General features: G+C 41.5%; 1 protein-coding gene across 4 annotated transcripts in view; it reads left to right on the plus strand.

The window, feature by feature from the left end:
- The window catches only part of KCNT1 (potassium sodium-activated channel subfamily T member 1), a 186,531-nt gene that overhangs the window by 118,788 nt on the left and 46,539 nt on the right, over window positions 1-21,204 (plus strand). For 3 of the 4 annotated variants that reach the window (XM_027869624.1, XM_027869625.1, XM_027869626.1), the window contains 10 exons: window positions 5,062-5,110; window positions 6,492-6,551; window positions 8,759-8,833; window positions 8,953-9,036; window positions 11,542-11,636; window positions 12,987-13,167; window positions 16,316-16,480; window positions 16,986-17,122; window positions 19,830-19,893; window positions 20,037-20,145. In XM_027869624.1, the coding sequence (XP_027725425.1) occupies window positions 5,062-5,110; window positions 6,492-6,551; window positions 8,759-8,833; window positions 8,953-9,036; window positions 11,542-11,636; window positions 12,987-13,167; window positions 16,316-16,480; window positions 16,986-17,122; window positions 19,830-19,893; window positions 20,037-20,145 (1,019 nt within the window). Of the gene's footprint in view, window positions 1-5,061; window positions 5,111-6,491; window positions 6,552-8,758; window positions 8,834-8,952; window positions 9,037-11,541; window positions 11,637-12,028; window positions 12,038-12,986; window positions 13,168-16,315; window positions 16,481-16,985; window positions 17,123-19,829; window positions 19,894-20,036; window positions 20,146-21,204 lie in introns of all 4 variants that reach the window. The other variant, XM_027869623.1, reaches the window with a different exon arrangement.

A 21,204-nucleotide genomic window follows, 5' to 3' on the forward strand; every position in this document is an offset into this window, starting at 1 on the left:
TCTCTCTCTCTCTCTCTCTCTCTCTCTCTCTCTCTCTCTCTCTCTCTGTCTTTGTTGTAAGAGGAGATTTCCTGGAGAGGGATATATTCAGAAATGGGCAGCTTGGTGGCTCAGTGTATAGAGTACTGGGCCTAGAGTCAGGAAGGCCTGAGTTCAAATCTGGTCTCAGACATTTGCTACCTGTTGATAACTACCACTGCATGTAAAATGAGAGGGTTGCAATAGATAGACTCTGAGGTCCTTCTCAGTTTTTACGTCAATAATACGAAGATCCTATCTATCTATGAACCATCACTCTGATGCTCAAGGGCCATATTTCAACCAACATGCTGCCTATATGTGTATTTTTAAATTCTCTAACATAATATCTATAGAAGAAGGAGAAAAGGTTCCCAGAAATTGAATGAAAGGTTATCACAACTTCCATAAGGCCAGGAATTATTGGTCTCAGAGACTGCAATTTAGTGACTCAACTTTTCCATTTCCCCTCAAGAAACCCCTTGTTCTCTGGCATAATGCAGCCTTTCTATCTTTGAACAAATTTTTCCTGATAGCCAGCTCTCTCTGACAACCTGCTTCACTGGATAAATGAGGGAGGCAATTATGTGCCAAGAGGTTAGAGATTTTAAAATGTTCAAGGCTACCCTGCCAGATCTGAACACCTGCCCTTTTCTGCTGGCTGCAGGCCTCGTGAGGAGTTTGTTTTGTTTTGTTTTGTTTTTAAGTTGGGCTTGCTTTAGTTTCCACTTTGCCATCTATGGCTCTGCCGTCAAACCTATCAGACATTTCCCAGCTCAGGCCTCATAGACCTCAATCATCAGACCTTTCTTCCTTGTCAGCCCTTCCTCCAGGAAACATCAAATTGCCCTTTACTGATACTTGCCCATCTTCCTGGGGTTAGGCAAGGCTACAAACACAGAAAAGCTCCTGACCACACTGCCTTGCAAGATTGGAGAGTCCTGAGGCTCAGAGATGATCTGCTCCAACCCATCATCCCTGAGCAGAAACTGGAATCAACCCAAAAAACACTTATGAAGTGCCTACTATGTGCAATGTTCTGAGAATGCAGAGACAAAAATGAAACTATCCCTGACGTAAAGAGTTTACCTTCTACTGAAATTCCCTCAATATGAGCAAAGAACTCATTTCACCCTAAGAGAGCTCATTCCAACTTTTGGTCAATTAGGAAACTTGGGATTGTTGGGAAGTTTTCCAATGTATTAAGCAAAATCTTCCTCTGGAAAGATTGACCCAATATATTCAATACTGATCTCCCTGGGAAACTTTCTTCCTGGATAGTGCAAAGGTAATCTGCCATACGGAGTGGAAATATACTCTGAAGTTATGAAATCTTAATTGATAATACTTGATAGTGTGTGGCAGACCAGAGAGATAATGATTCTGGAAACTTGCACATAAGAGGTACTTAATAAATGTTTGTTGAGTTAAATATAAATGAATGAATGAAAAAGCATTTATTGTAGTGCTTACAATGTGCAAAGCATTGAGGATGCAAATAAAAGTGTAAGACAGTACTTGTTCTCAAGGAGCTCTCATTCTTTTTTTTATTTTAAATTTTTTTCTTTTTTTCTAATTCATTAATTTTTTTATTTTCAGTTTCTAACATTCACTTCCATAAGATTTTGAGTTCCAAATTTTCTCCCCATCTTGTCCCTCCCCCATCCCAAGACAGCATGCATTCTGAATACCCCTTCCCCTAATCTACCCTCCCTTCTATCTCCCACTCCCCCCTTCTTTATCCCCTTCCCCTTCTATTTTCCTGTAGGGCAGGATAGATTTCTATACACCATTGCCTGTATATCTTATTTCCCAGTTGCATGTGAAAACAATTTTTAACATTTCTTTCTAAAACTTTGGGTTCCAAATTTTTTCCCTTCCTCCCTCCCCACCCACCTTCATTGAAAAGGCAAGCAACTTGATACAAGTTATACTTGTGTAGTCATGCAAAACACTTCCATAGGAGTCATGTTGTGAAAAACTAACTATATTTCACTTCATCCTATTCCCCCCCATTTATTCTATTCTCTCTTTTGACCCTGTCCCTCCTCAGAAGTGATTGCTTCTGATTACTCCCTCCCCCAACCTGCCCTCCCCTCTATCATCCCCCTGCTTTCTTATCTCCTTACCCTTTATTTTCCTGTAGGGTAAGACAGATTTCCATACCCAATTGAATGTGTATGTTATTCCCTCCTTAAGCCAAATCCAACAAGAATAAGATTCACTCATTCCTTCTCACCTCCCCCTGCATCCCCTCCACTATAAAAGCCTTTTCTTGTCTGTTTTATGTGAGATGATTTACCTCATTCTACCTCTCTCTTTTTCCTTCTCCCAGTATAATCCTCTCTCATCCCTTAATGTTATTCTCCAGATATCACCCCTGCATCTTCAACTCACCCTGTGCCATCTATCTATATATCTATCTACCTATCTATCTATCTATCTATCTATCTATCTATCTATCTATCTATCTATCTTTCCATTTATTTTTCTCTCCAACTACCCTAATACTGACAAAGGTCTCATGAGTTAGAAATATCATCTTTCCATGCAGGAATATAAACAGTTCAACCTTAACAAGTTGCTTATGATTTGTCTTTCCTGTTTACCTTTTCATGTTTCTCTTAAGTCTTGTATTTGAAAGTCAAATTTTCTATTCAGTTCTGGTCTTTTCATCAAGAATGCTTGAGAGTCTTCTATTTCACTAAATGTCCATTTTTCCCCCTGAAGGATTATACTCAGTTTTGCTGGGTAGGTGATTCTTGGCTGTAATCCTATCTCCTTTGACCTCCAGAATATCATATTCCAAGCCCTGCAGTCCCTTAATGTAGAAGCTGCTAAATCTTGGTTATCCTGATTGTGTTTCTACAATACTGGAATTATTTCTTTCTGTTTCCTTGCAATATTTTCTCCTTGACCTGGGAACTCTGGAATTTGGCTACAATATTCCTAGGAGTTTTCATTTGGAGATCTCTTTTAGGAGGTGAGCAGTAAATTCTTTCCATTTCTATTTTACTCTCTGGTTCTAGAATATCAGGGCAGTTTTCCTTGATAATTTCTTGAAAGATGATGTCTAGGCTCTTTTTTTTGATCATGGTTTTCAGATAGTCCAATAATTTTTAAATTCTCTCTCCTGGATCTATTTTCCAGGTCAGTTGTTGTTCCAATGAGAAATTTCACATTATCTTCTATTTGTTCATTCTTTTGGTTTTGTTTTACAATGTCTTGATTTCTCAATAAAATCACTAGCTTCCATTTGCTCCATTTTAATTTTTAAGGAAGTATTTTCTTCAGTGAGTTTTTGGACTTCCTTTTCCATTTGGCCAATTCTGCTTTTGAAGGCATTCTTCTCCTCATTGGCTTTTTGAACCTTTTGATCATTTGGGTTAGGCTATTTTTTAAGGTGTTATTTTCTTCAGTATTTTTTTGGGTCTCCTTTAGCAAGCTGTTGACTTGTTTTTCATGATTTTCTTGCATCACTCTCATTTCTCTTCCCAGTTTTCCTCTACTTCTCTTACTTGCTTCTCAAAATCCCTTTTGAACTCTTCCATGGCCTGGGACTGATTCATGTTTTTCTTGGAGGCTTTGGATATAGGAGCTTTGACTTTGTTGTCTTCTTCTGGTTGTATGTTTTGATCTTCTTTGTCACCAAAGAAAGATTTTATGGTCTGACTTTTTTTGTGCAGTTTGCTCATGCTCCCAGTCAATTACTTGAGTTTTAAACTCTTTGTTAAGGTAGGGGTCTGCTTCCAGTGTGGGGAATGTACTGTTCCAAGCTTTGGGGGTTTTGTGCAGCTGTTTTCAGAGATACTTCTAGGGACCTAAATTTTCAGTTCTTCCAAGGTGGTACAATCCAGGGTGAGGTGTTTACTCCTTTCCTAGGCTGTACTCTGGTCTCTGAGTGACCATAAGCACTCTTTTCTGTCTTGGAACTGTGAGGAGGATTTCCTCTCCACCACCACTACAAGCTCCACCATGCTAGCGCTCCTCCTTGCCCCAGGACTGCCACCCAGAACTATGACCCAAATCCAAGCAAGGGCAAAGCAAAAGAATTCTGCCTCAGTGCTGGCAAAGAGATCCCTGCAGTCCCCCTCTGATCAGCCACTTGATTCCCTCTTCATCTATAGGCCAAGAGCTCAGGAAGCCGCTGACACCCCAGGGCTGTACCAGGACTGGGGCTAAGACCAAGCTTCTCTCTTACCACAGTCACAGACTTTTCCTACTGACCTTCTAAGTTGTCTTTGGTGTTTGTGAGTTGAGAAGTCTGGAAACTGTCACAGCTGCCCATGATTCAGTCCCCTGAGGCCTGCTCCAGGTTTGCTGAGGCCTGGTCTTTGGGGCCACACAGAACTGTGTTCGTCTCCCAGCCCAGTGGAATGGACCTTTCAAATCAACCATCCAGGTTGTCTTGGGCTAGAAATGTGTTTCACTCTATCTTCCCGTGGGTTCTGCTGCTCTAGAATTTGTTTAGAGCCATTTTTTTAGGTATTTGGAGGGCTTTGGGAGAGAGCTCAAGACAGTCACTGCTTTCCCTCTGCCATCTTGGCTCCGCCCCCCAGGAGCTCTCATTCTAATGGGGAGACAATACACCTAGAAGGTTTCAGCTGCTAATCAGATGGAAAGGAGTTAAACTCCTTAGTGCAGTGACAAAGTGATGGCAATGGATCATCTTTAATGTCATTTTCCAAAAATGATCTCAGTTTCTGATGTTGAACCATTTGACAGTGCTACAGACTTTTCAGGCAAGAACTATCTCCTTTGGGTCTTCAGGAGTTGGGGGTCTAGTACCCGAAGAAGCAGGTGCCAGGTCACATCTCCATGAGGGTTGCTTCCCAGGAGGGTGGCTGCCAGGGTTGGGATGAAAGCAGAACCAGAGGTCCTGGAGTATCAGTACTCCCAAGGCTCTTGGACTTAACTGCCTGTCTATGGCAGATGATCAACAATTGGTATTGGTAGTTGCAAGAAAGATGAGATAAAAAGAATACAATAATATCTGGTTTTTTATCTGTCTTACAGTTGTTTTTTAAATCTCTTTCTCTCCAGGGCCCCAATCTTGTGGGTAGAGAGAAACATGACTCTCTGGGCACTTCAGGTGAGTGATTACGATTTGACAGGTAATTCAGAAGTCATCTGCAAAGGTTCTTTGCCTAAGATTTCAGAAAGTCCCTCTAGATAATTTCTCTGAACTTGACAAGTTGAAGAACACCCATAGAAACTAGTGTTGCTTTTGATGACACCCTATTTCTGTGCAGACACTCAAAAAGTTTTTGATATTTTAATAATGATTAATTTATAAGGTAGCAGGCAAGTCCATCCCCAAACTCCAAATATCTCCTGATAATGTTTCATGGTGCCTAAAATTCTACCATTATAGTTTTATTTCTTTGGGCATATGAAGACCTTTCAATCTCACAGTGTCTCCTATTAAACTTGCTATAACAAACCTGGCCCTAGGACTCTAGCAACACCTGCCTTTTCCATTAGGAAGGACCAGGCACTGAGCATCTGCTCTGTCACATACTACTTTCTTCTGTATCCCTTCCCTCCACCTTCCATTTCTTTCCCAGGAGCTGGTAATCAAATCAACATTTCTTTTGCTACTGTGAAGAGTGTGGCACTCAAATTTTCTATGCATCTTAGTTGTAGGATGCCCAGGCAGAAGCTCTTTTCCCTGCCCATTACTCCTTGGGCTGTCTTGTTAGCCCCATCCCCTTGATATTCCTATCCCACTCTTTCTCAGCTTTTCATTGTACCCTCTGGAATTCCTGCTGTATTATTAAACTTCATATTAAACTTGTATGCCCTCCTTCCTTCCTCCATACTTTGAATATATTTTATATTTATAGTTATATGTATATGTATATTTGGTTTTTTCCCACCAATAGACTGTAAGCTTCCAGAGGGCAGGAATTGTTTTGTTTTTTCTTTGTAAATATCCACCCTCTATACATACACACACACACACACACACACACACACACACACACACACTGCCTAGCACACTGCCCAGTGGTTAATAAATGCTTATTGAATGGAATAGAATGGAATTAAAGTGCAAACATCCCCAAAAAGGATGACACCTTAAGCTCCTATCAAGTAATAGCCGTCATTTAGTTAGTGCTGTGCAAAAGACTCTGAGGATAAGAGAGAGAACAATCCTAAGGCAAGGTCATCCAAGAGCCTCCAGAAGGACTCAGAAGGGTAAAAGGCAGAGCAACAAAGAGAAACTTTCCTGACTTTACAACTTGGCCTAGGATCATGCCTATTGTCTCACTACCTCCTTTTTTGAGGATTTCTGGGTCAAAAGCTACCCCCCAGATATTCTGGCCTATGTCCTTTTCCTTCCCTGAACCCTGTCCCTCTTCTTCCAAGTTTTGTCTAGTGTAGTAACCGTGGAAAAATCCCTTGGTTCCACCACAGTTTTTCTTTATGTTATCCAAGAGCTTCAATGTCTATCCTTCATTCTTTTCTAGGTCATTATAGCATTAATAGGTTTTCTTGAGACAATGCTCCTCATCTATCTCAGCTACAAGGTAAGCTCCCTCCTGATCTCCTTGGAAGTCTAGAGGAGGGAGGAGTAGTCCAATACTACTTGTTTATATCCTTCCCTCTCTCCCTGGATTGAATTTCTTTTTTTTTCCTTTCCTAGAAGGAAAGTAGGAATGTAGTCCAGCAATTGGAGAAATGTCCTTTGACAAAGAACACAGGACCTACTGATCACATGGGAACTCCGTACTTCACAGTCACAGCTAATGCTTATACAGTACATTATAGTACCTAACTCTTAGAGCAGGAAGCATTCTCAGAGGTCATCAAATGCAATTCCCACAGCTGCACGGAGGAAGAATTTGAACTCGGGTTTCACTGACTGAAAGTATAGTCAGTACGCTATCCACTTCACTGCCTCTCCCTTATTTTTGTTTTTACTTTTTAACATTTTGTGTTCTTGGAGTTCCAGTTTCTTTACATTCCATGTTATTATCTTGATTCTCTCTCTTTTTGGGAGGGAAGATGGCGTTTGTACTGAGGATGGTTTGTTGATTTCTAGTGTCCTGATTCCCCAGGCTGGACCCAGCCACAAAGTCAGCTTCCTAAGTCAGATTTCTGAAAACCCTGAACTCTCCTTAAGGCTACTGCTCTTGTTTACACCTTAAAGCCTGGTGAGAGGAAATATGCACAGAGGTTCATTTCCTGACAATTCCAACAGAAGATATTTTGAAAAAAAAAACCATAAACTAGGCTCCCTTTAATAATCTGAAAGATTTTTTTCCCCTGTGTTTATTTAAAACCAAAATTCTCTACCCAAGAACAAGCCTATAGGATGCTTTAGGATAAATAGTATTTCTATTGTATTATCTTTTTTCCCTTCCCCCATCTCTCTTTCCTTCCCTCTTTCATCTTTCTTTTTGCCTTCCCCTCTTCCTTTCTCCATTCCTTTGCTCCTTTTTTCTCCCTTTCCCCTCTATTCTCTTTCCCCTATTCTCTTCCTTCCCACTCCTTTATCCCTTCCCTTTTAGAGAAGGCATGAACCAAGGTCACAGTCTAATCTATGAACAGGAATGTCTGAGTGACTGTTTCCCAAACAGATGCCCTGTGCTCATGGTCTTTGGGGAGATCCTTTGATCCTTTGTTCTGTCATTCCAGACTCCTGGCTCTAAACCAGGAGATGCTGGCCTTTCTCCCTGTCATTAAGCTGTCCCTGAGGTGAGCTTGGAGATTTGGGCCAATCCCCATCCTGGTTCCTGGCTCTGCACAAATGTCCCTTCTCTCACATAGAAGTGGGAGCCAGGGATCCTCAGGAAAGGCTGATGATAATCTATTTATTCAGAAATGGAAATCAACTCCGGGGTTAACAGTTGCCAATTAAGAAACCCCACTCAAAACAAAAGATGTCATAGGGAGGAAAGTGCAGCTAGGTGTGTGCCTCTTCCTCTTTTGCCTCTGCCAAGATGGTCACTAATGAGAAGACCGGACCTTACAGAAGACTATAGAAAGCAATTCCATTCTTTCCTTTGGGGTTAATAATAATCTATTGGGCACCAGGAGAAGGGAAGGGTTAAGAAATGGAATTTAGTTTGGGTTTTACTATTTCTACCATCTCTATAATGACTATGTTAATACAATTATATGGGTTAAATAGTAATTTCTCCAAGTATTAGGAAATATTTTTACAAGAGGAGCTTGTAATATCTGCTGTCCCTTCCTCTTCCTTTTATTCTCCCTGTTTCTCTCACCCTTTATTTCTCTCCCTTCAATGAATCTCTTCCCTTTCTTCCTTCCCTCTCCTTCTTTCTGTCTTCTTCTCCCTCACTATGAGTCTATTTCTCTCTTTTACTCCTTCCCAAGCTCTTTTATCATCTCTTCCCCACTATTTCTGCTTCTCTCTCCCCCTTATCTTTCTCCTTTCTTTCTCTCTCACCCATCCTCATGTCTTTCTCCCTTTCATCCTCTTCCATTGTCTCTCTATTACTTTTCTCTCTATGAATTCATTTCTTCTTCTCCATATCTCTCTCCTCACATCTCTCTATCTTTTTTCTTTATTTTGTTCCCATCTTCCCTTCTCTTCTCTACCTCATATCCCCCTCTTGTCCCCAGATTGCTCCATCTTCTCTCTTTTCATCATCCCTCTCAATGCCCATCTTTCCTTCCCCATACTTCACTCCCTACTTTTTCTCTCTTCATCTTTCCCTCATCCCTCTCTGGAATTTTCTCTAAGCTATTTTGCTGTTTGGCTCCACAGGGAAACATTTGGGAACAGATCTTCCGGGTTTCTTTCATCTTGGAAATGATCAACACAGTCCCATTTATCATCACGGTAAATAAGCATTGGATCACCCATTCTATAGAGGAGGGATTACTGATCTAGGTATCCATCTTCTGGGGAATTATTCCCAGAGAGTTTCATCCCAAACGCTGCTGTCTACTGTTCCTTAGATTTTCTGGCCTCCCCTGCGGAATTTGTTCATCCCGGTTTTTCTGAACTGCTGGCTAGCCAAGTATGCCTTGGAGAACATGATTGTAAGTAACCATAAACTGAATGGATTGTGGGTTTGGGTTATAGCAAACCTGGTGGCCCATCTGTCTCCCTTCTACTGTTAGCATAGATTGTTCTCTGTGTGTGTGTGTGTATGATTTTTTTTCTCCCCCAAAGATATCATTGGGCAGAGCTAAGCATATGCCATGAAGTCTCAGCTATCTACAGTGTAGCTTATTTGCATCAAATCTTACTTTAAATAATATTGCTATCTATTCAACATATAATCAAGTCCTTTGTTGGGTCTTACTTTACTCCAGCCCAATAAGAGCTGACAGGGAAGGCCTTTGAGCTGAAATACTTAATTACCTCCCAGGGGAACTATAAAAGCCAGTCAGTTTAGAGAGGCCCCCTCTGCTATATGTTGGCGTTTTCCAGTCAACAAAGCAATGCTATCCACCTCTGACAGGGAGTTCAGAATCCACAGAGACTTCTCAGTTGGATGGGGCTGGCAGGACAGAAATGAAAATGATAAATCTCCTCGGTACCTCCTGAGTCGGGTTCTCACGTGTCCAGAACTCACTTCCTTCTAATCTCTACCTATTAGAATTTCTGTTTCCTTCAAAACTATGTTCAGGTACCACTTTCTACAGGAAGTCTTTTGATTCTTAGTTGCTAGTACCTTTTCCACGAAAGAAATTCATATTGTATTTTGCATACGCTTATTTACGTATGTATCGTCTCCCCCAATATATTGAAAATTCTCTGAAAGCAGGAGCTATTTCATTTCAGCCTTTGCATCTAGCTTTTTGCCTGACACTTTGTAAGTACTTAATAAATTCTTATTGGTTGATTGATAAATTGAAGTCTAGAGTCCAGGAAAAAAAGAAGTCAGTACTGCTGTCCTCTGCCTGAGTCATATCATATCTAAAATATTGTGTTCAGTTCTGGGCACATTCTATGAGGAAAATTAAGTCCAGAAGAAGATAACCAAGATGGGGCCAGGGTGGGGGAGGGGAGGGGGAGAAAGAGAAGACTCAAAACTTTATCAAAGGAGAATTAATGATTGAAGCTGTGGACATTTAAACTAGTGATGAGAAGAATTTGGGGGAGCATGAAAACTGGCTTCTAGTCTTTGAAAGGCTATCATGGGCTTTTCTTAATTGCATCCAGAGGACAGCAGTAGGACCAGTTGGTAGGAATTACAGGGAGGCAGAAATCTGCTCTCTATAAGGAAGAACTTTCTAATTAATTGAGTTATCCAGAAATGAGACATGCTACCTCATTACATAGTGATCTCCCTGTCCCTTGAAGTGTTCAAGGAGGCTAACGAAAGGATTCTTACTCTGTGTTGGTAGTTACATTAAATGAACTCTGAGCTTCCTTTCAACACTGACATGATATGACTCTAAGTTAAGAAATTAAACAATTCCCAGTATTTGTTTACAGTTTATAAAGCATTTTACATGATTGTCTCATTTGAGCAAGCTAACTGAATAGTTTGAGGCCTCATTTCGAATCACAGGCATAATGAAGCAATGAAGCCCCCATGGATGGACTCCCAATCAACAAAAGCGATTCTGCTGCCACCTCCTCCTCCCTCCCCCAGAGGCCATGGAAAAGATGTGGAGTGTAATGGCTGTTTAAGCCATAGAAACAGAAGCTGTGTCTGCCCTCCCTGGCTGGTTTGTAGGCGAGGAAAGTGAATTCCATCAAACAGACAATTGTTTCATAAACAACAGATGATCCCTAAGATCTCTTCCAGCTCAAGTAGTCTGTGAATCTGAATTCAGGAGAGCAATTGGATATTTTAAAATGACTAATTGAACCCGTTCAAATAACTAGTTATTTTTAAAACAGAAAGTTGAATGCAATCAGTCAACTTGCTAATAAATGGTTCATAGTCCTAGGCAGTTATTATTAATCATTTGTTTTCAAAATAGCCAGTTGTTGTATTCCAACTTTATGTGTCTGAATGTGAGTCTTTCTCTGAAAGCCTGTTTGTGGCTCTGTGTAGCTTCCTTTGTGTTGGCATGGCCATGGGTATCTTAAAGAATTTTGGGTCTGCCTATACCTATATGATTCTCTGCGTGTGTGTGTATGTGTGTGTGTGTGTGTGTGTGTGTCTGAGGGTGTGAGTGCCATCCTATCTGGAATACCCTTGTCACAGATCCAACTCCTCCCCATTTTAGGGTCCAGTTCAAGGATATCCTCCTCCGTGAAGTGATCCTAGAGTAAACAAGCCTTTAACTGTCTCTGTGGTCCTGTAGCACTTGTGGCCTGTCCTGTGCTTTGGGGGCACCTAATTAGGTTAGATCAGTCCAGCACTCAATTCCATTCTGCTTTATTTATATCGTTCTCTAAGTGGCTCATCGCTAAGTCTCATCCATCAAACCAAACGGTGAACTCCCCAAGGACAGAGAGAGTACCTCTTTTCCCTACTATCTACCCACAGTTCCTGACTGTGTACTAGGCACACTGCACTCAATAAATACAAGTTAAACCAGACTGAGCTAAGCCATGTTCCTTTTTTCTACCTCGTCCTCCAGAACGACTTCCACAGGGCCATCCTACGGACTCAGTCTGCCATGTTTAACCAAGTTCTGATCCTCTTCTGTACACTCTTGTGCCTTCTTTTTACTGGGTAAGTATCTTCTGAAGTTTGGCCCCTGGTTGAATCCTTTGCAGCTCTGAGGCATCCTATTACTCACCTGTGGGTTTGTGAATTGTTCTAGACCAGGGGTGGGGAACCTGTGGCATCAGGGCCCACCCCTGTACCTTCTATCTACATTAAAACCTCTTCTGTTTATCAGGTGCAAAGTATTACATTGGAGTAGGGTAAGGCAGGTGGAAGAGGAGAAGGGAGAAAATTCCTAAGCTGCTGACATTAGAGTCTGATACATAAAAGATCAATTTTAGTTATATGGACTGAGATAGCATAGTATATTAGAATTCTACTTGCTAGCTGTATGACCTTAGGTAAATCATTTAGCCTCTCTGGGCTCAGTTTCCTCATCTGTAAAATTAAGGGGCAAGGGGAAGGAGGCAGAAAAGGCTGATGGCAAGGAATATAGAGCATACATCTAGCCATCTGCAGTAACCTCGGTTTCTTTTTTCGCAGACCATGAATCTTTCTTACTGTATCTGACATAAGAAGGAAGATCACAGTAGTAACAGGATACGGAGATGGATTGGACCTTAGATATTATCTAGTCCACCCCATCTCTATTTTATGGGTGAAAAAACTGGGACCCAGTTTGGGGTATGCATGAGAGGAAGTTACATGCCCAAACTTCCTGAGATAATAAGAGTTAGAGACATGATTCAAACTCATGCTCTCTGACTGCCAATCCATGTTCTTTACCTTTAACTACTTCTCCAAGCCTTTTCTGTTTTCAAGCCCCATTCAGACCGGTCACTTACAAGGCTTAATTCTTATTGCGCCTTTTAGCTGGAAAGATACAGACATACAACTCTCCTAAACAGATCTGGTTTGTTTAAGAGTAATAGCCAAGAAATCCTTTTCAGGTAGCTGGAAAAATGCTTTAGTTATAGCAGTGTATATGAACTGCATATGTGCTAATTATAAAAATCTTTTCCTTAGAGTGCTTAAAAGTTTCTGAAAATCCCCGAGCTCTGTTCTTCCTGCCCTCTGTTAGCTATGTACCTCCAAAATTAACAAGAACTGATGCATTTTTCCAGCAATTTCCTTTGCTTACACTATGCTTCTCACTACTTGTGAGACCTTGGACAAGTCATTTAACATCTCATATATTTAGTTTCCTCATCTGTAAAAAGAGGTATCTGGCCAACATGACTTCCAGATATCATTCCAGCTCGAAATGCCATGATCTCTATAAGTATTCTCTGGAACCCAGAGGGCAGGCAGGGACTTGTTCAGAGTGATTCCTACTGGTGGTCACGTGCAAGAATTCGTCCCTTGGTTCCACTATCTTCCTAAGTCTATTTTTCATCTTCTATTTAATCCTTATAGGACCTGTGGTATTCAGCACCTAGAGAGAGCAGGAGACAACCTCTCTCTTCTCAAGTCTTTTTATTTCTGCATTGTCACCTTCTCCACTGTGGGCTATGGAGATGTAACCCCCAAAATCTGGCCATCTCAGCTCCTGGTGGTCATCATGATCTGCGTGGCCCTAGTTGTCCTTCCGCTCCAGGTAAGTTCCCCACCTAAAGGGGACATATGCTTACTAGTCAAGTCAACAAGCATTTATTAAGCACCTACAATAGTGCAATGGCTAGAGTGCTGGGCCTAAGTCAGGAAGACGCATCTTCCCAAGTTCAAATCTGGCCTCAGACACTTACTAGCTATGTGACCCTGGGCAAGTCACTTAACTCTGTTGCCTCAATGTCCTCAACTGTAAAATGAGTTGAAGAAGGAAATGGTAAACCATTCCAGTATCTTTGCCAAGAAAATCCCAAATGGGGTCATGAAGAGTTGGAAAAAACTGAAAAACTACTAAACAACCAGAACAAAAATTATGCCAGACACTGTAATAAGTTTTAAGGACACAAAGAAAGACAAAAAAATGGTCTCTTCTCTCAAGGACTTCACATTCTAATAGGGGAAATAACAATGGGGGAACAACTAGGTACAAACAAGTCATATACAGGATAAATTGGAGATAATAAAGGGAAAACACTAGTATTAAGGGGGATCAAGATAAATGCATTTTGGAAAGTGAGATTTTAGCTGTGATGTCAAGGAAACCGGTGAAACGAAGAGACAGAAATGAAACGGAAGAGAATACCAGGCATAATGGACAGCCCATGAAAATGCTTGGATTTGAGACATGGAGTGTCTTGAACAAGAAACAAGGAGGCCAAAGTACTTGAAGAAGAACAAAGGGTAAAAAGACTGGAAAGGTAAGGGGGGGGCAGGTTATGAAGGGCTTTAAAAGTCAAACAGATGGTTATATATTTGATCCTGGAGGTAATAAGAGTTTATTGAATGGGAGGAGAAAGTTGGGAGGGGGTAACATAGTCAGACCTATGCTTTTAGAAAGATCAATTTGACAACTGAGTGGAAGATAGGTTGGAGTTGGGAGAGACTTGAGGCAGGGAGACCAGTCGTCAGGATATTGCAAGTGTCCAAAAATGACATGAAGAGGACCTACAGCAGGCTGGTGGCAGTGTCAGACTGGCAGCAATGTCATAGAGAAGGGGATGTGTATGAGAAAGGTTGTGGAGGTAAAATGGACTGGACTTGTAAACAAAATGAATGGGGGGGAGGTGAGGCATCAAGGATGAAACCAGCCTGGGTGATGGGAGGATGGTGGTGCCCTCGACAGCAACAGGAAAGTTAGGAAGAGGGAAGGGCTTGGAGAAGAAAGGTGATGAGTTCAGTTTTAAATGTGATGAGTTTTAGATGTCTACTAAACACACTTTGTTTATCAGTAGGCTAGTTAGCATGAAAAAGGTTGTCTCCTGCTCTCTCTGGACTTGGAGTCAGACTTCATCAGTCAATCAACAAGCATTTATTAAGTGCCTAGTTTGTGCCAGACATCATGATAATCTGCAGGACCAGAAACACAGAACTAGGTTGAGTACCAGCTCTATCACTTGCTAATTATGTGACCTTAGGCAACCCACTTCAAGTCTCTGTGTTTCAATTTCTTCTTCTGCAAAATGAGAAGTTTGGACTAGATGTTCCATAAGGTCTCTCCCAACTCTAACATTCTGTGATTCTGTGACTGGGTCAATCAGGAGACTAGGTTTTTCATCCTGGCTCTGCCATTTACTCCTTCTACAAGCTTGGACCCTTTATCTCTCTCAGCCTTGCTTTCCTTATCTTTAAAATGGGGATAGTAATACCTGCCCTGCCCTCCTCCTGACTTCCCTGGCTTTCTCCAATTTCTAGCTAAAACCCCAGCTTTTACAGGAAGCCTTTCTCAATCTCTCTTAATTCTCGTGTCATTCATTTCTTAATTATCTCCAATATAGCCTATACATAGACTGTTTGTACATAATCATTTTCATGTTGTCTCCTCCCTTAGACTGAGCTTCTTGAGAGTAGGGATTGTCTTTTGCCTTTCTTCGTATTCTAGCATTCAGCACAATGCCTGGCACATAGTAGATAATTAATAAATGTTTATTGACTGACTGACTGCCTTCACACTGTCTTAAGATAATCAGTTAAAACTATGAAATGCTACATAAATATGATGGCTAGAACACTCCTCCTTTAGGCTTAGACTTCAGCTAAGGCTTTCCCAAAATAAAACTATTATCTCAGTATACTATATTCACAGAATAGTAGAATCCCAGAATTGAAAGGAAACTCACAGTTACCTAGTCCAACCAATAATTGGCCCAAAGTCCTTTCTACAATTTCTCCAATAAGTGGTCATCCATTCAAATTCTTATTTCCTCTCCCTTTTTTCAGTACACTGTGTGTTTTAGGCAGCTGCTTACGGTAAATGAAAATTAAAGATCCAATTGATCTTCTTACCAAATTTCAGGTGTGTCCTCTTCATTCTTCTCCCAACACTTGTCCTCACACTATTCTTTCTTCAATTCAATTCAGTTCAATAAACATTGAATAAGCACCAATGTGCAAAGCATTGGGTTAGATAACAGGGCTACAAAAACAAAACTGAAATATCCCAGTTATGTGTCTGCTTCTTGAGGGCAGGGAACAACCGGGGCACAGGCATGAAGATGGAAGATGTAGTGTCAGGTTTGAGGAACAGCTGGTGTGGATGGAAGATAGAATCCATGAAAGTGTGTAACATAAAGTAAGTTGGGAAAGGTTGGTGGGAGCCAAATAGATGGGGCCTTAACGGCCTGAATGATTTTACAATTTATCCTAGAGACAATAGAAAACCACTGAAGGTTTTTAAGCAGACTAGTGACCTATATCTTAAAAATATTGATTTGGCTGCTGTGTGGAGGATGGATTGGAGAGGGGAGAGCCTGGGAACAAAAATGCCAATTAGAAGATTATCTCAATAGTCCAGTTATGAAACAATAAGGGCCTCAACTAGGTCAGTAGCTGTCTAAGTGGGGGGAAAAAAGGACAGATTTGAGAGTTGTGGAAGTAAGGGTGAGACCAAATTCAGTTCAACAAGAAGTTATTTAGTATCTACTGTATACCACACACTGCACTAGGCAGTGAGGATATAAAGACAAAATCATAATTCCTTTCCACAAGAAGTTAATGTTCTCCTGAAATTACCTCCTTGTTCTCTACCAATTAAATCCTATCACTCTCCAAGACCCAATCCAAGCACCAACCTCCCCATTAAGCCTTGTACATAAAGCATCAGGTCTTTCTGGCATTCAGATCGCTTCATTTCCTTGCAGTTTGAGGAGCTTGTCTACCTCTGGATGGAGCGACAAAAGTCAGGGGGTAATTACAGCCGGCACCGAGCCCAGACGGAGAAACATGTCGTCCTTTGTGTCAGCTCTCTCAAGATTGACCTCCTCATGGACTTCCTGAATGAGTTCTATGCTCACCCTCGGCTCCAGGTAATGGCTGGCCTTGTGTAGGGCCTTTGTCTGTGTCCTGGGCAGGATTAGAGACAGGGTTCATGTAGCTCCCGGGGACCTGAAGGGGACCATCCCAAGGGTCCTACGGACTCAGGATGAGAACATAACTGCTCTCTATCCTGCCTTGCTCCAGTTCTAATATTGTGAGACCCTATGACCTCTGTTAGGGCCTAAGTTTATGTATCTACCCAATGAATATAATACCATAATTTTCCCACTTAATTTCACCCAAGGCAGATACTGTAAGAATCAAGTACCTATGTGACCTTGGGCAAGTCACCTAACCCTCTCTGTGGGCCCTCATTTTTTCAACTGTTAAAAATGAGGGGTAGGACAAGTTGGGCTCTAGGTCTGTTCCAGTTTTCAGTCTATGATCCTACAATGGTGCATTTTCCAAAGCTCTCTAAGAATACGAAGTCATGCCATTTTTTACATATTGCTCCCTCTGCATGAATAAGGGATCCAGATGGATTTCCTGTTGCAGGACTATTATGTGGTGATCCTTTGCCCAACGGAGATGGACATTCAGGTGCGCCGGGTTCTCCAGATCCCTCTATGGTCTCAGAGGGTAATCTATCTCCAGGGCTCAGCTCTAAAGGATCAAGACCTCATGAGAGCCAAGTGAGTGCAGAAGCAGGTCTGTGGGAAGAAAGGAAGGCAATTAGAGTGGGGGCAAGAAGACATTTGCCTCCTACTACCTTCCAACACCAGAAGAAAGAGACAAATTAAAATGGGTTAATTTAGGGCTTTTTAACCATTGAAGGCCGGGTATATACATTTCACCCTTGATGATATGTGCTAGCTAAAGGGAAACAGCACAGATAATCCCAAAGGTATCTTTTCTCAGCTTGATAAATGTTCTGCTGTGTTTTGGCAGCACTTTTTTTTCTTTCTAATGGTGAGAATGTGTGAAAAAATAATATAAATTCCCTACTCATTCACTGACAAGAAGGTTGAGGCACATGGCCTACTCGGGAGCCAGAGGGAAGCCAAAAGAAACCAAAAATTTCTCATGGGTAGTCCATATATACGTAACCTGAAATTGGCTTTATCTTACAGTCCTTGCCATTTCCTGGGCACACACAAAGATCTTAACTGACCATACATAAGCACCCTTTTCCGCACAGGCTCTAGAGGACACCAAACAGGCACTGTTAGTCATGACCATGAGTACTCTCATTGTAATCCCAGTCTCTGCAAGGCACGTTTCTCATGCGAGAACCCTCTTTTAGGAGAAGTGAATGATTCATAAATGAAGTCTGCTGTGGCCAGCTGAGTGAGAAACATAAAATAGGCAGAGGAAAATTAAACAGTAAACAGACCCTATTTCTGGCTTCTGTTGAGAATTTAATGGGCGGATCAATCAATGAGAGCTACATCAGTATGTTTTCTTTTTGAGGGTCAGCCACAGACTGCCAACTGACCATGGCCAACCGTTAAATTGGACCTCAGCCATAGTGACCTCCTAATTATAACCACAGACTGGCCCCCTAACCCTAGTGACAGATTAATCTTTAACTGGTCACAGACTAAGCCAGACCCCATTCAACTACCTCACAAATGCTTTAATCAGCAGGTGAACTGGATGAGAGTGCAAATAATTCAATGTACCTACTTGCCCTCAAAAAGGCAGCTAGGTAGCACAGTGGTTAGAGTGCCAGGCCTGGAGTCCAGAAGACTCATCATCATGAGAGTTCAAATCTGGCCTCAGACATGTACTAGTTGTATGACTGGGCAAGTCACTTAACATTAGTTGTCTCAGTTTCCTCATCTGTAAAATGAATTGGAGAAGGAAATGACAAACCACTCCACTATCTTTGCCAAGAAAACCCCAAAAAGGGGCCACACAGAATTGGAAATGACTAAACAACAGCAGCTTCCTCTCACAGAGACAGAACTTAGTGGTGTGAGTTAGTTCAAACAATTCAATCTCAATCCTAGGTTACTAGGATAAGTCTAAAGTATTGTCTAGGGCCCTCAGAAAAGCAAAGAGCCCTGAAGAGGGAAACTGAGTTGTTTTGACTATTTGTGGACTTGACTCAGATGCTAGTTCTTTGAATTTTAAGTTGTCTGTCATGTAAAACAAAGCCTGTCTATATTTGATGTGCTGTTAGCCAAGTATTTGCATGAGGGCTAAGGGATTCTTCTCTTTTATCTCTACAACAAACAAAACATGAGCTAAATATTTTCAAGGGAAACCCTGGTTAGGGGCAAGATCAGCCAAACTGGGATTGTTGGATTGTTGTAAGGTTGTTGGAAATTGTTGGAATATAGGATTGTTGAAAATCCCCCCAATATTGTACCAGGTCCAAGCAAACCCAGAGATTTGGTTCTGGGCCACAAGTTACATATGTTAGCTGGAATTAAAGCAGTAAAAACATGGTAAAGTGGAAAAAGGATCCTCTGCTTTTGTAACATACTTGAGTGATTACCCTGAAAAATTGGAGGCTTAGAGAAAGGACTCCCATGCCTATGAATAGTGAAGTGACATTGTTCTTGAAGGAGAGAAAGTCATTATGCTATGAATTCATGTCCTTTGTTAACATAGCCAACATGTATGTAGCTGGCAATTAGCAGTACTAAAATTAATTATTTAGTCGAGACACCTCCTCTAAGAAGTCTTCCTTTCCTATTCCTCACTTAGAAAAGGTCACTTGGTCTACTCCAGTATTTCATTTCTCCCACACTGCAGCAGAATGTTTGTCTTAACACATCTCTAATTCAGGCATGTAGGTCCTGAAGGCAGGGCAGTGCAATGGAAAGAGAACCATGAGGTTTTGGAATCATGGGTTTTGGAATGGATGATAACTTGCTGGGAATATTATAGAGAAGATTCCTTTTTAAGTATGGGTTGGATGAGGTCCCTCCCATCAAACTCTGAGATTCTGTGATTCTGTAGACCCATTTCTCCCACCAATTCACTGCATGACTTCAGGCAAGTTACTTGCCTAAAGGACCTCTAGGCCTCAGTTTCACCCCACTCAACAAGAGAGTTGGACTAGATGATATCTAAAGTCTTTTGAAGCCAGACATGCTATATTCTGCGAGTCTGTTACAGCCCACAGGGAGCTTTCTTCTATCTGTGAGCTTGTAATATGCTTACAATCTATACTATATGTTATAATCCACATTGTTTCATTTTATCATTGTTCCACATGTGTGAACTCTGTTTCCCCAACCAGACTGTCAGCTCCTTGAAGGCAGGGACTATGTCTTCTCCTTGTTCTCCCACTGGCCTATTACAGGGCCAGATACAAGGTAGTTGCTTGGGGAATGCCTGATGACTTGAGGAGCCATGGATTGAAAGCTAATAGATTATTTTTTGTAGGATGGACAATGGTGAGGCCTGCTTCATCCTCAGCAGCAGGAATGAGGTAGACCGAACAGCGGCGGTAAGCAACCCAATTCCATGATAACTGGCATCAACAATGCTTCCTGGAAATAGGGCTGGGCTGGGCTTAGGCCCACAAATCAAGTGTGTACTTTAGGAGGGGTCGCAGGTGGTTGGAAAGTTAAACAGCATTCTCTCCCCTAGGACCACCAGACCATCCTGAGAGCCTGGGCAGTGAAGGATTTTGCTCCCAATTGTCCCCTCTATGTTCAGATTTTGAAACCAGAGAATAAGTTTCATGTCAAATTTGCTGGTAAGTTTTAGTTTCTAGTTGAAAGGTTGAATGTGTCAGTTAATAAATATTCATTAAGCACCTGTGCTGGGCACTGCGCTAAACACTAGGGAACAGATGGCTGTCCTCAAGAAGTTCACAGTCTAATGGGAGAGACAGCATACAAACAATAATGTACAAACAGGCTTCATATAGGATATGTTGTGTGTGTCATCATGAATGTCCTGAAGCATTTGTGTTAAGAAAGAGATGTCAACAGCCACATGACAGTCTAGTGCTGTGGCAATGGAGAAAGTGTGGATTAGGACTCAGAAGACCAGAGCTTTAGCCCTAGCCTTGCCACTAATTTGCCGTGTGACTTTGGTTAAGTCACTTCTCCTCTCTGGGCCTTAGTTTCCTTCTCTATAAAGCTAGGACTACAACACTTTGGCTCATCCCACCTGAAAGGGTCGTTATGAGGTTCACAAAAGAAAATAGATGAAAGTGTTTTAGAAAGGCAGAATTCACTGTGCAAATCCCTTGAGTTGGGGCTTTAAGCAAAGGTTTATGTGAAGAAAAAAAATCCCAGATAGTTCAGTGGATTATGTGATCAGTGGGAATTAATAGTCTGACTTAATGGTCAAGAGATCTAATGGGATTCTCAATATTTCAGCCCAGATGGAGTCTGTAACCCCTCCATCTATTATCACAGATTGCTATCTCTTTACAATTTGAGTAGAAGGTCTTAGGGAATGACTGTGGCTGAGAAATCCATCATTCTTCAGTGAACCTGGAGATGAGCCCCTTTGCACATAGCCCAAGCTCATCAGTCAATCTACAAACAAGTATTAAGTGCTTTCTATGTGCCAAGCACCATGCTAAGTGCTGGGGATACAAAGAAAGGCAAAAAAAAAACTGGACCCTGCCCTCAAGCAGCTTATACCCTAATGGAGACAACGTAAACACAGAGACAGACACACAAAATACATACTGAATAGAAATAAGATAACCTTAGAGGGGAAGTCAAGAATAGCTGGGCGGCCAGCTGGGAAAGGACTTCTACAAAAGGAGACATCTGAGCCACAATAGAAAATCATACAG

The sequence above is a fragment of the Vombatus ursinus genome, unplaced genomic scaffold (genome assembly GCF_900497805.2).
Source record: "Vombatus ursinus unplaced genomic scaffold, bare-nosed wombat genome assembly UNPS02014793.1, whole genome shotgun sequence".
Classification (NCBI taxonomy): Eukaryota; Metazoa; Chordata; class Mammalia; order Diprotodontia; family Vombatidae; genus Vombatus; species Vombatus ursinus.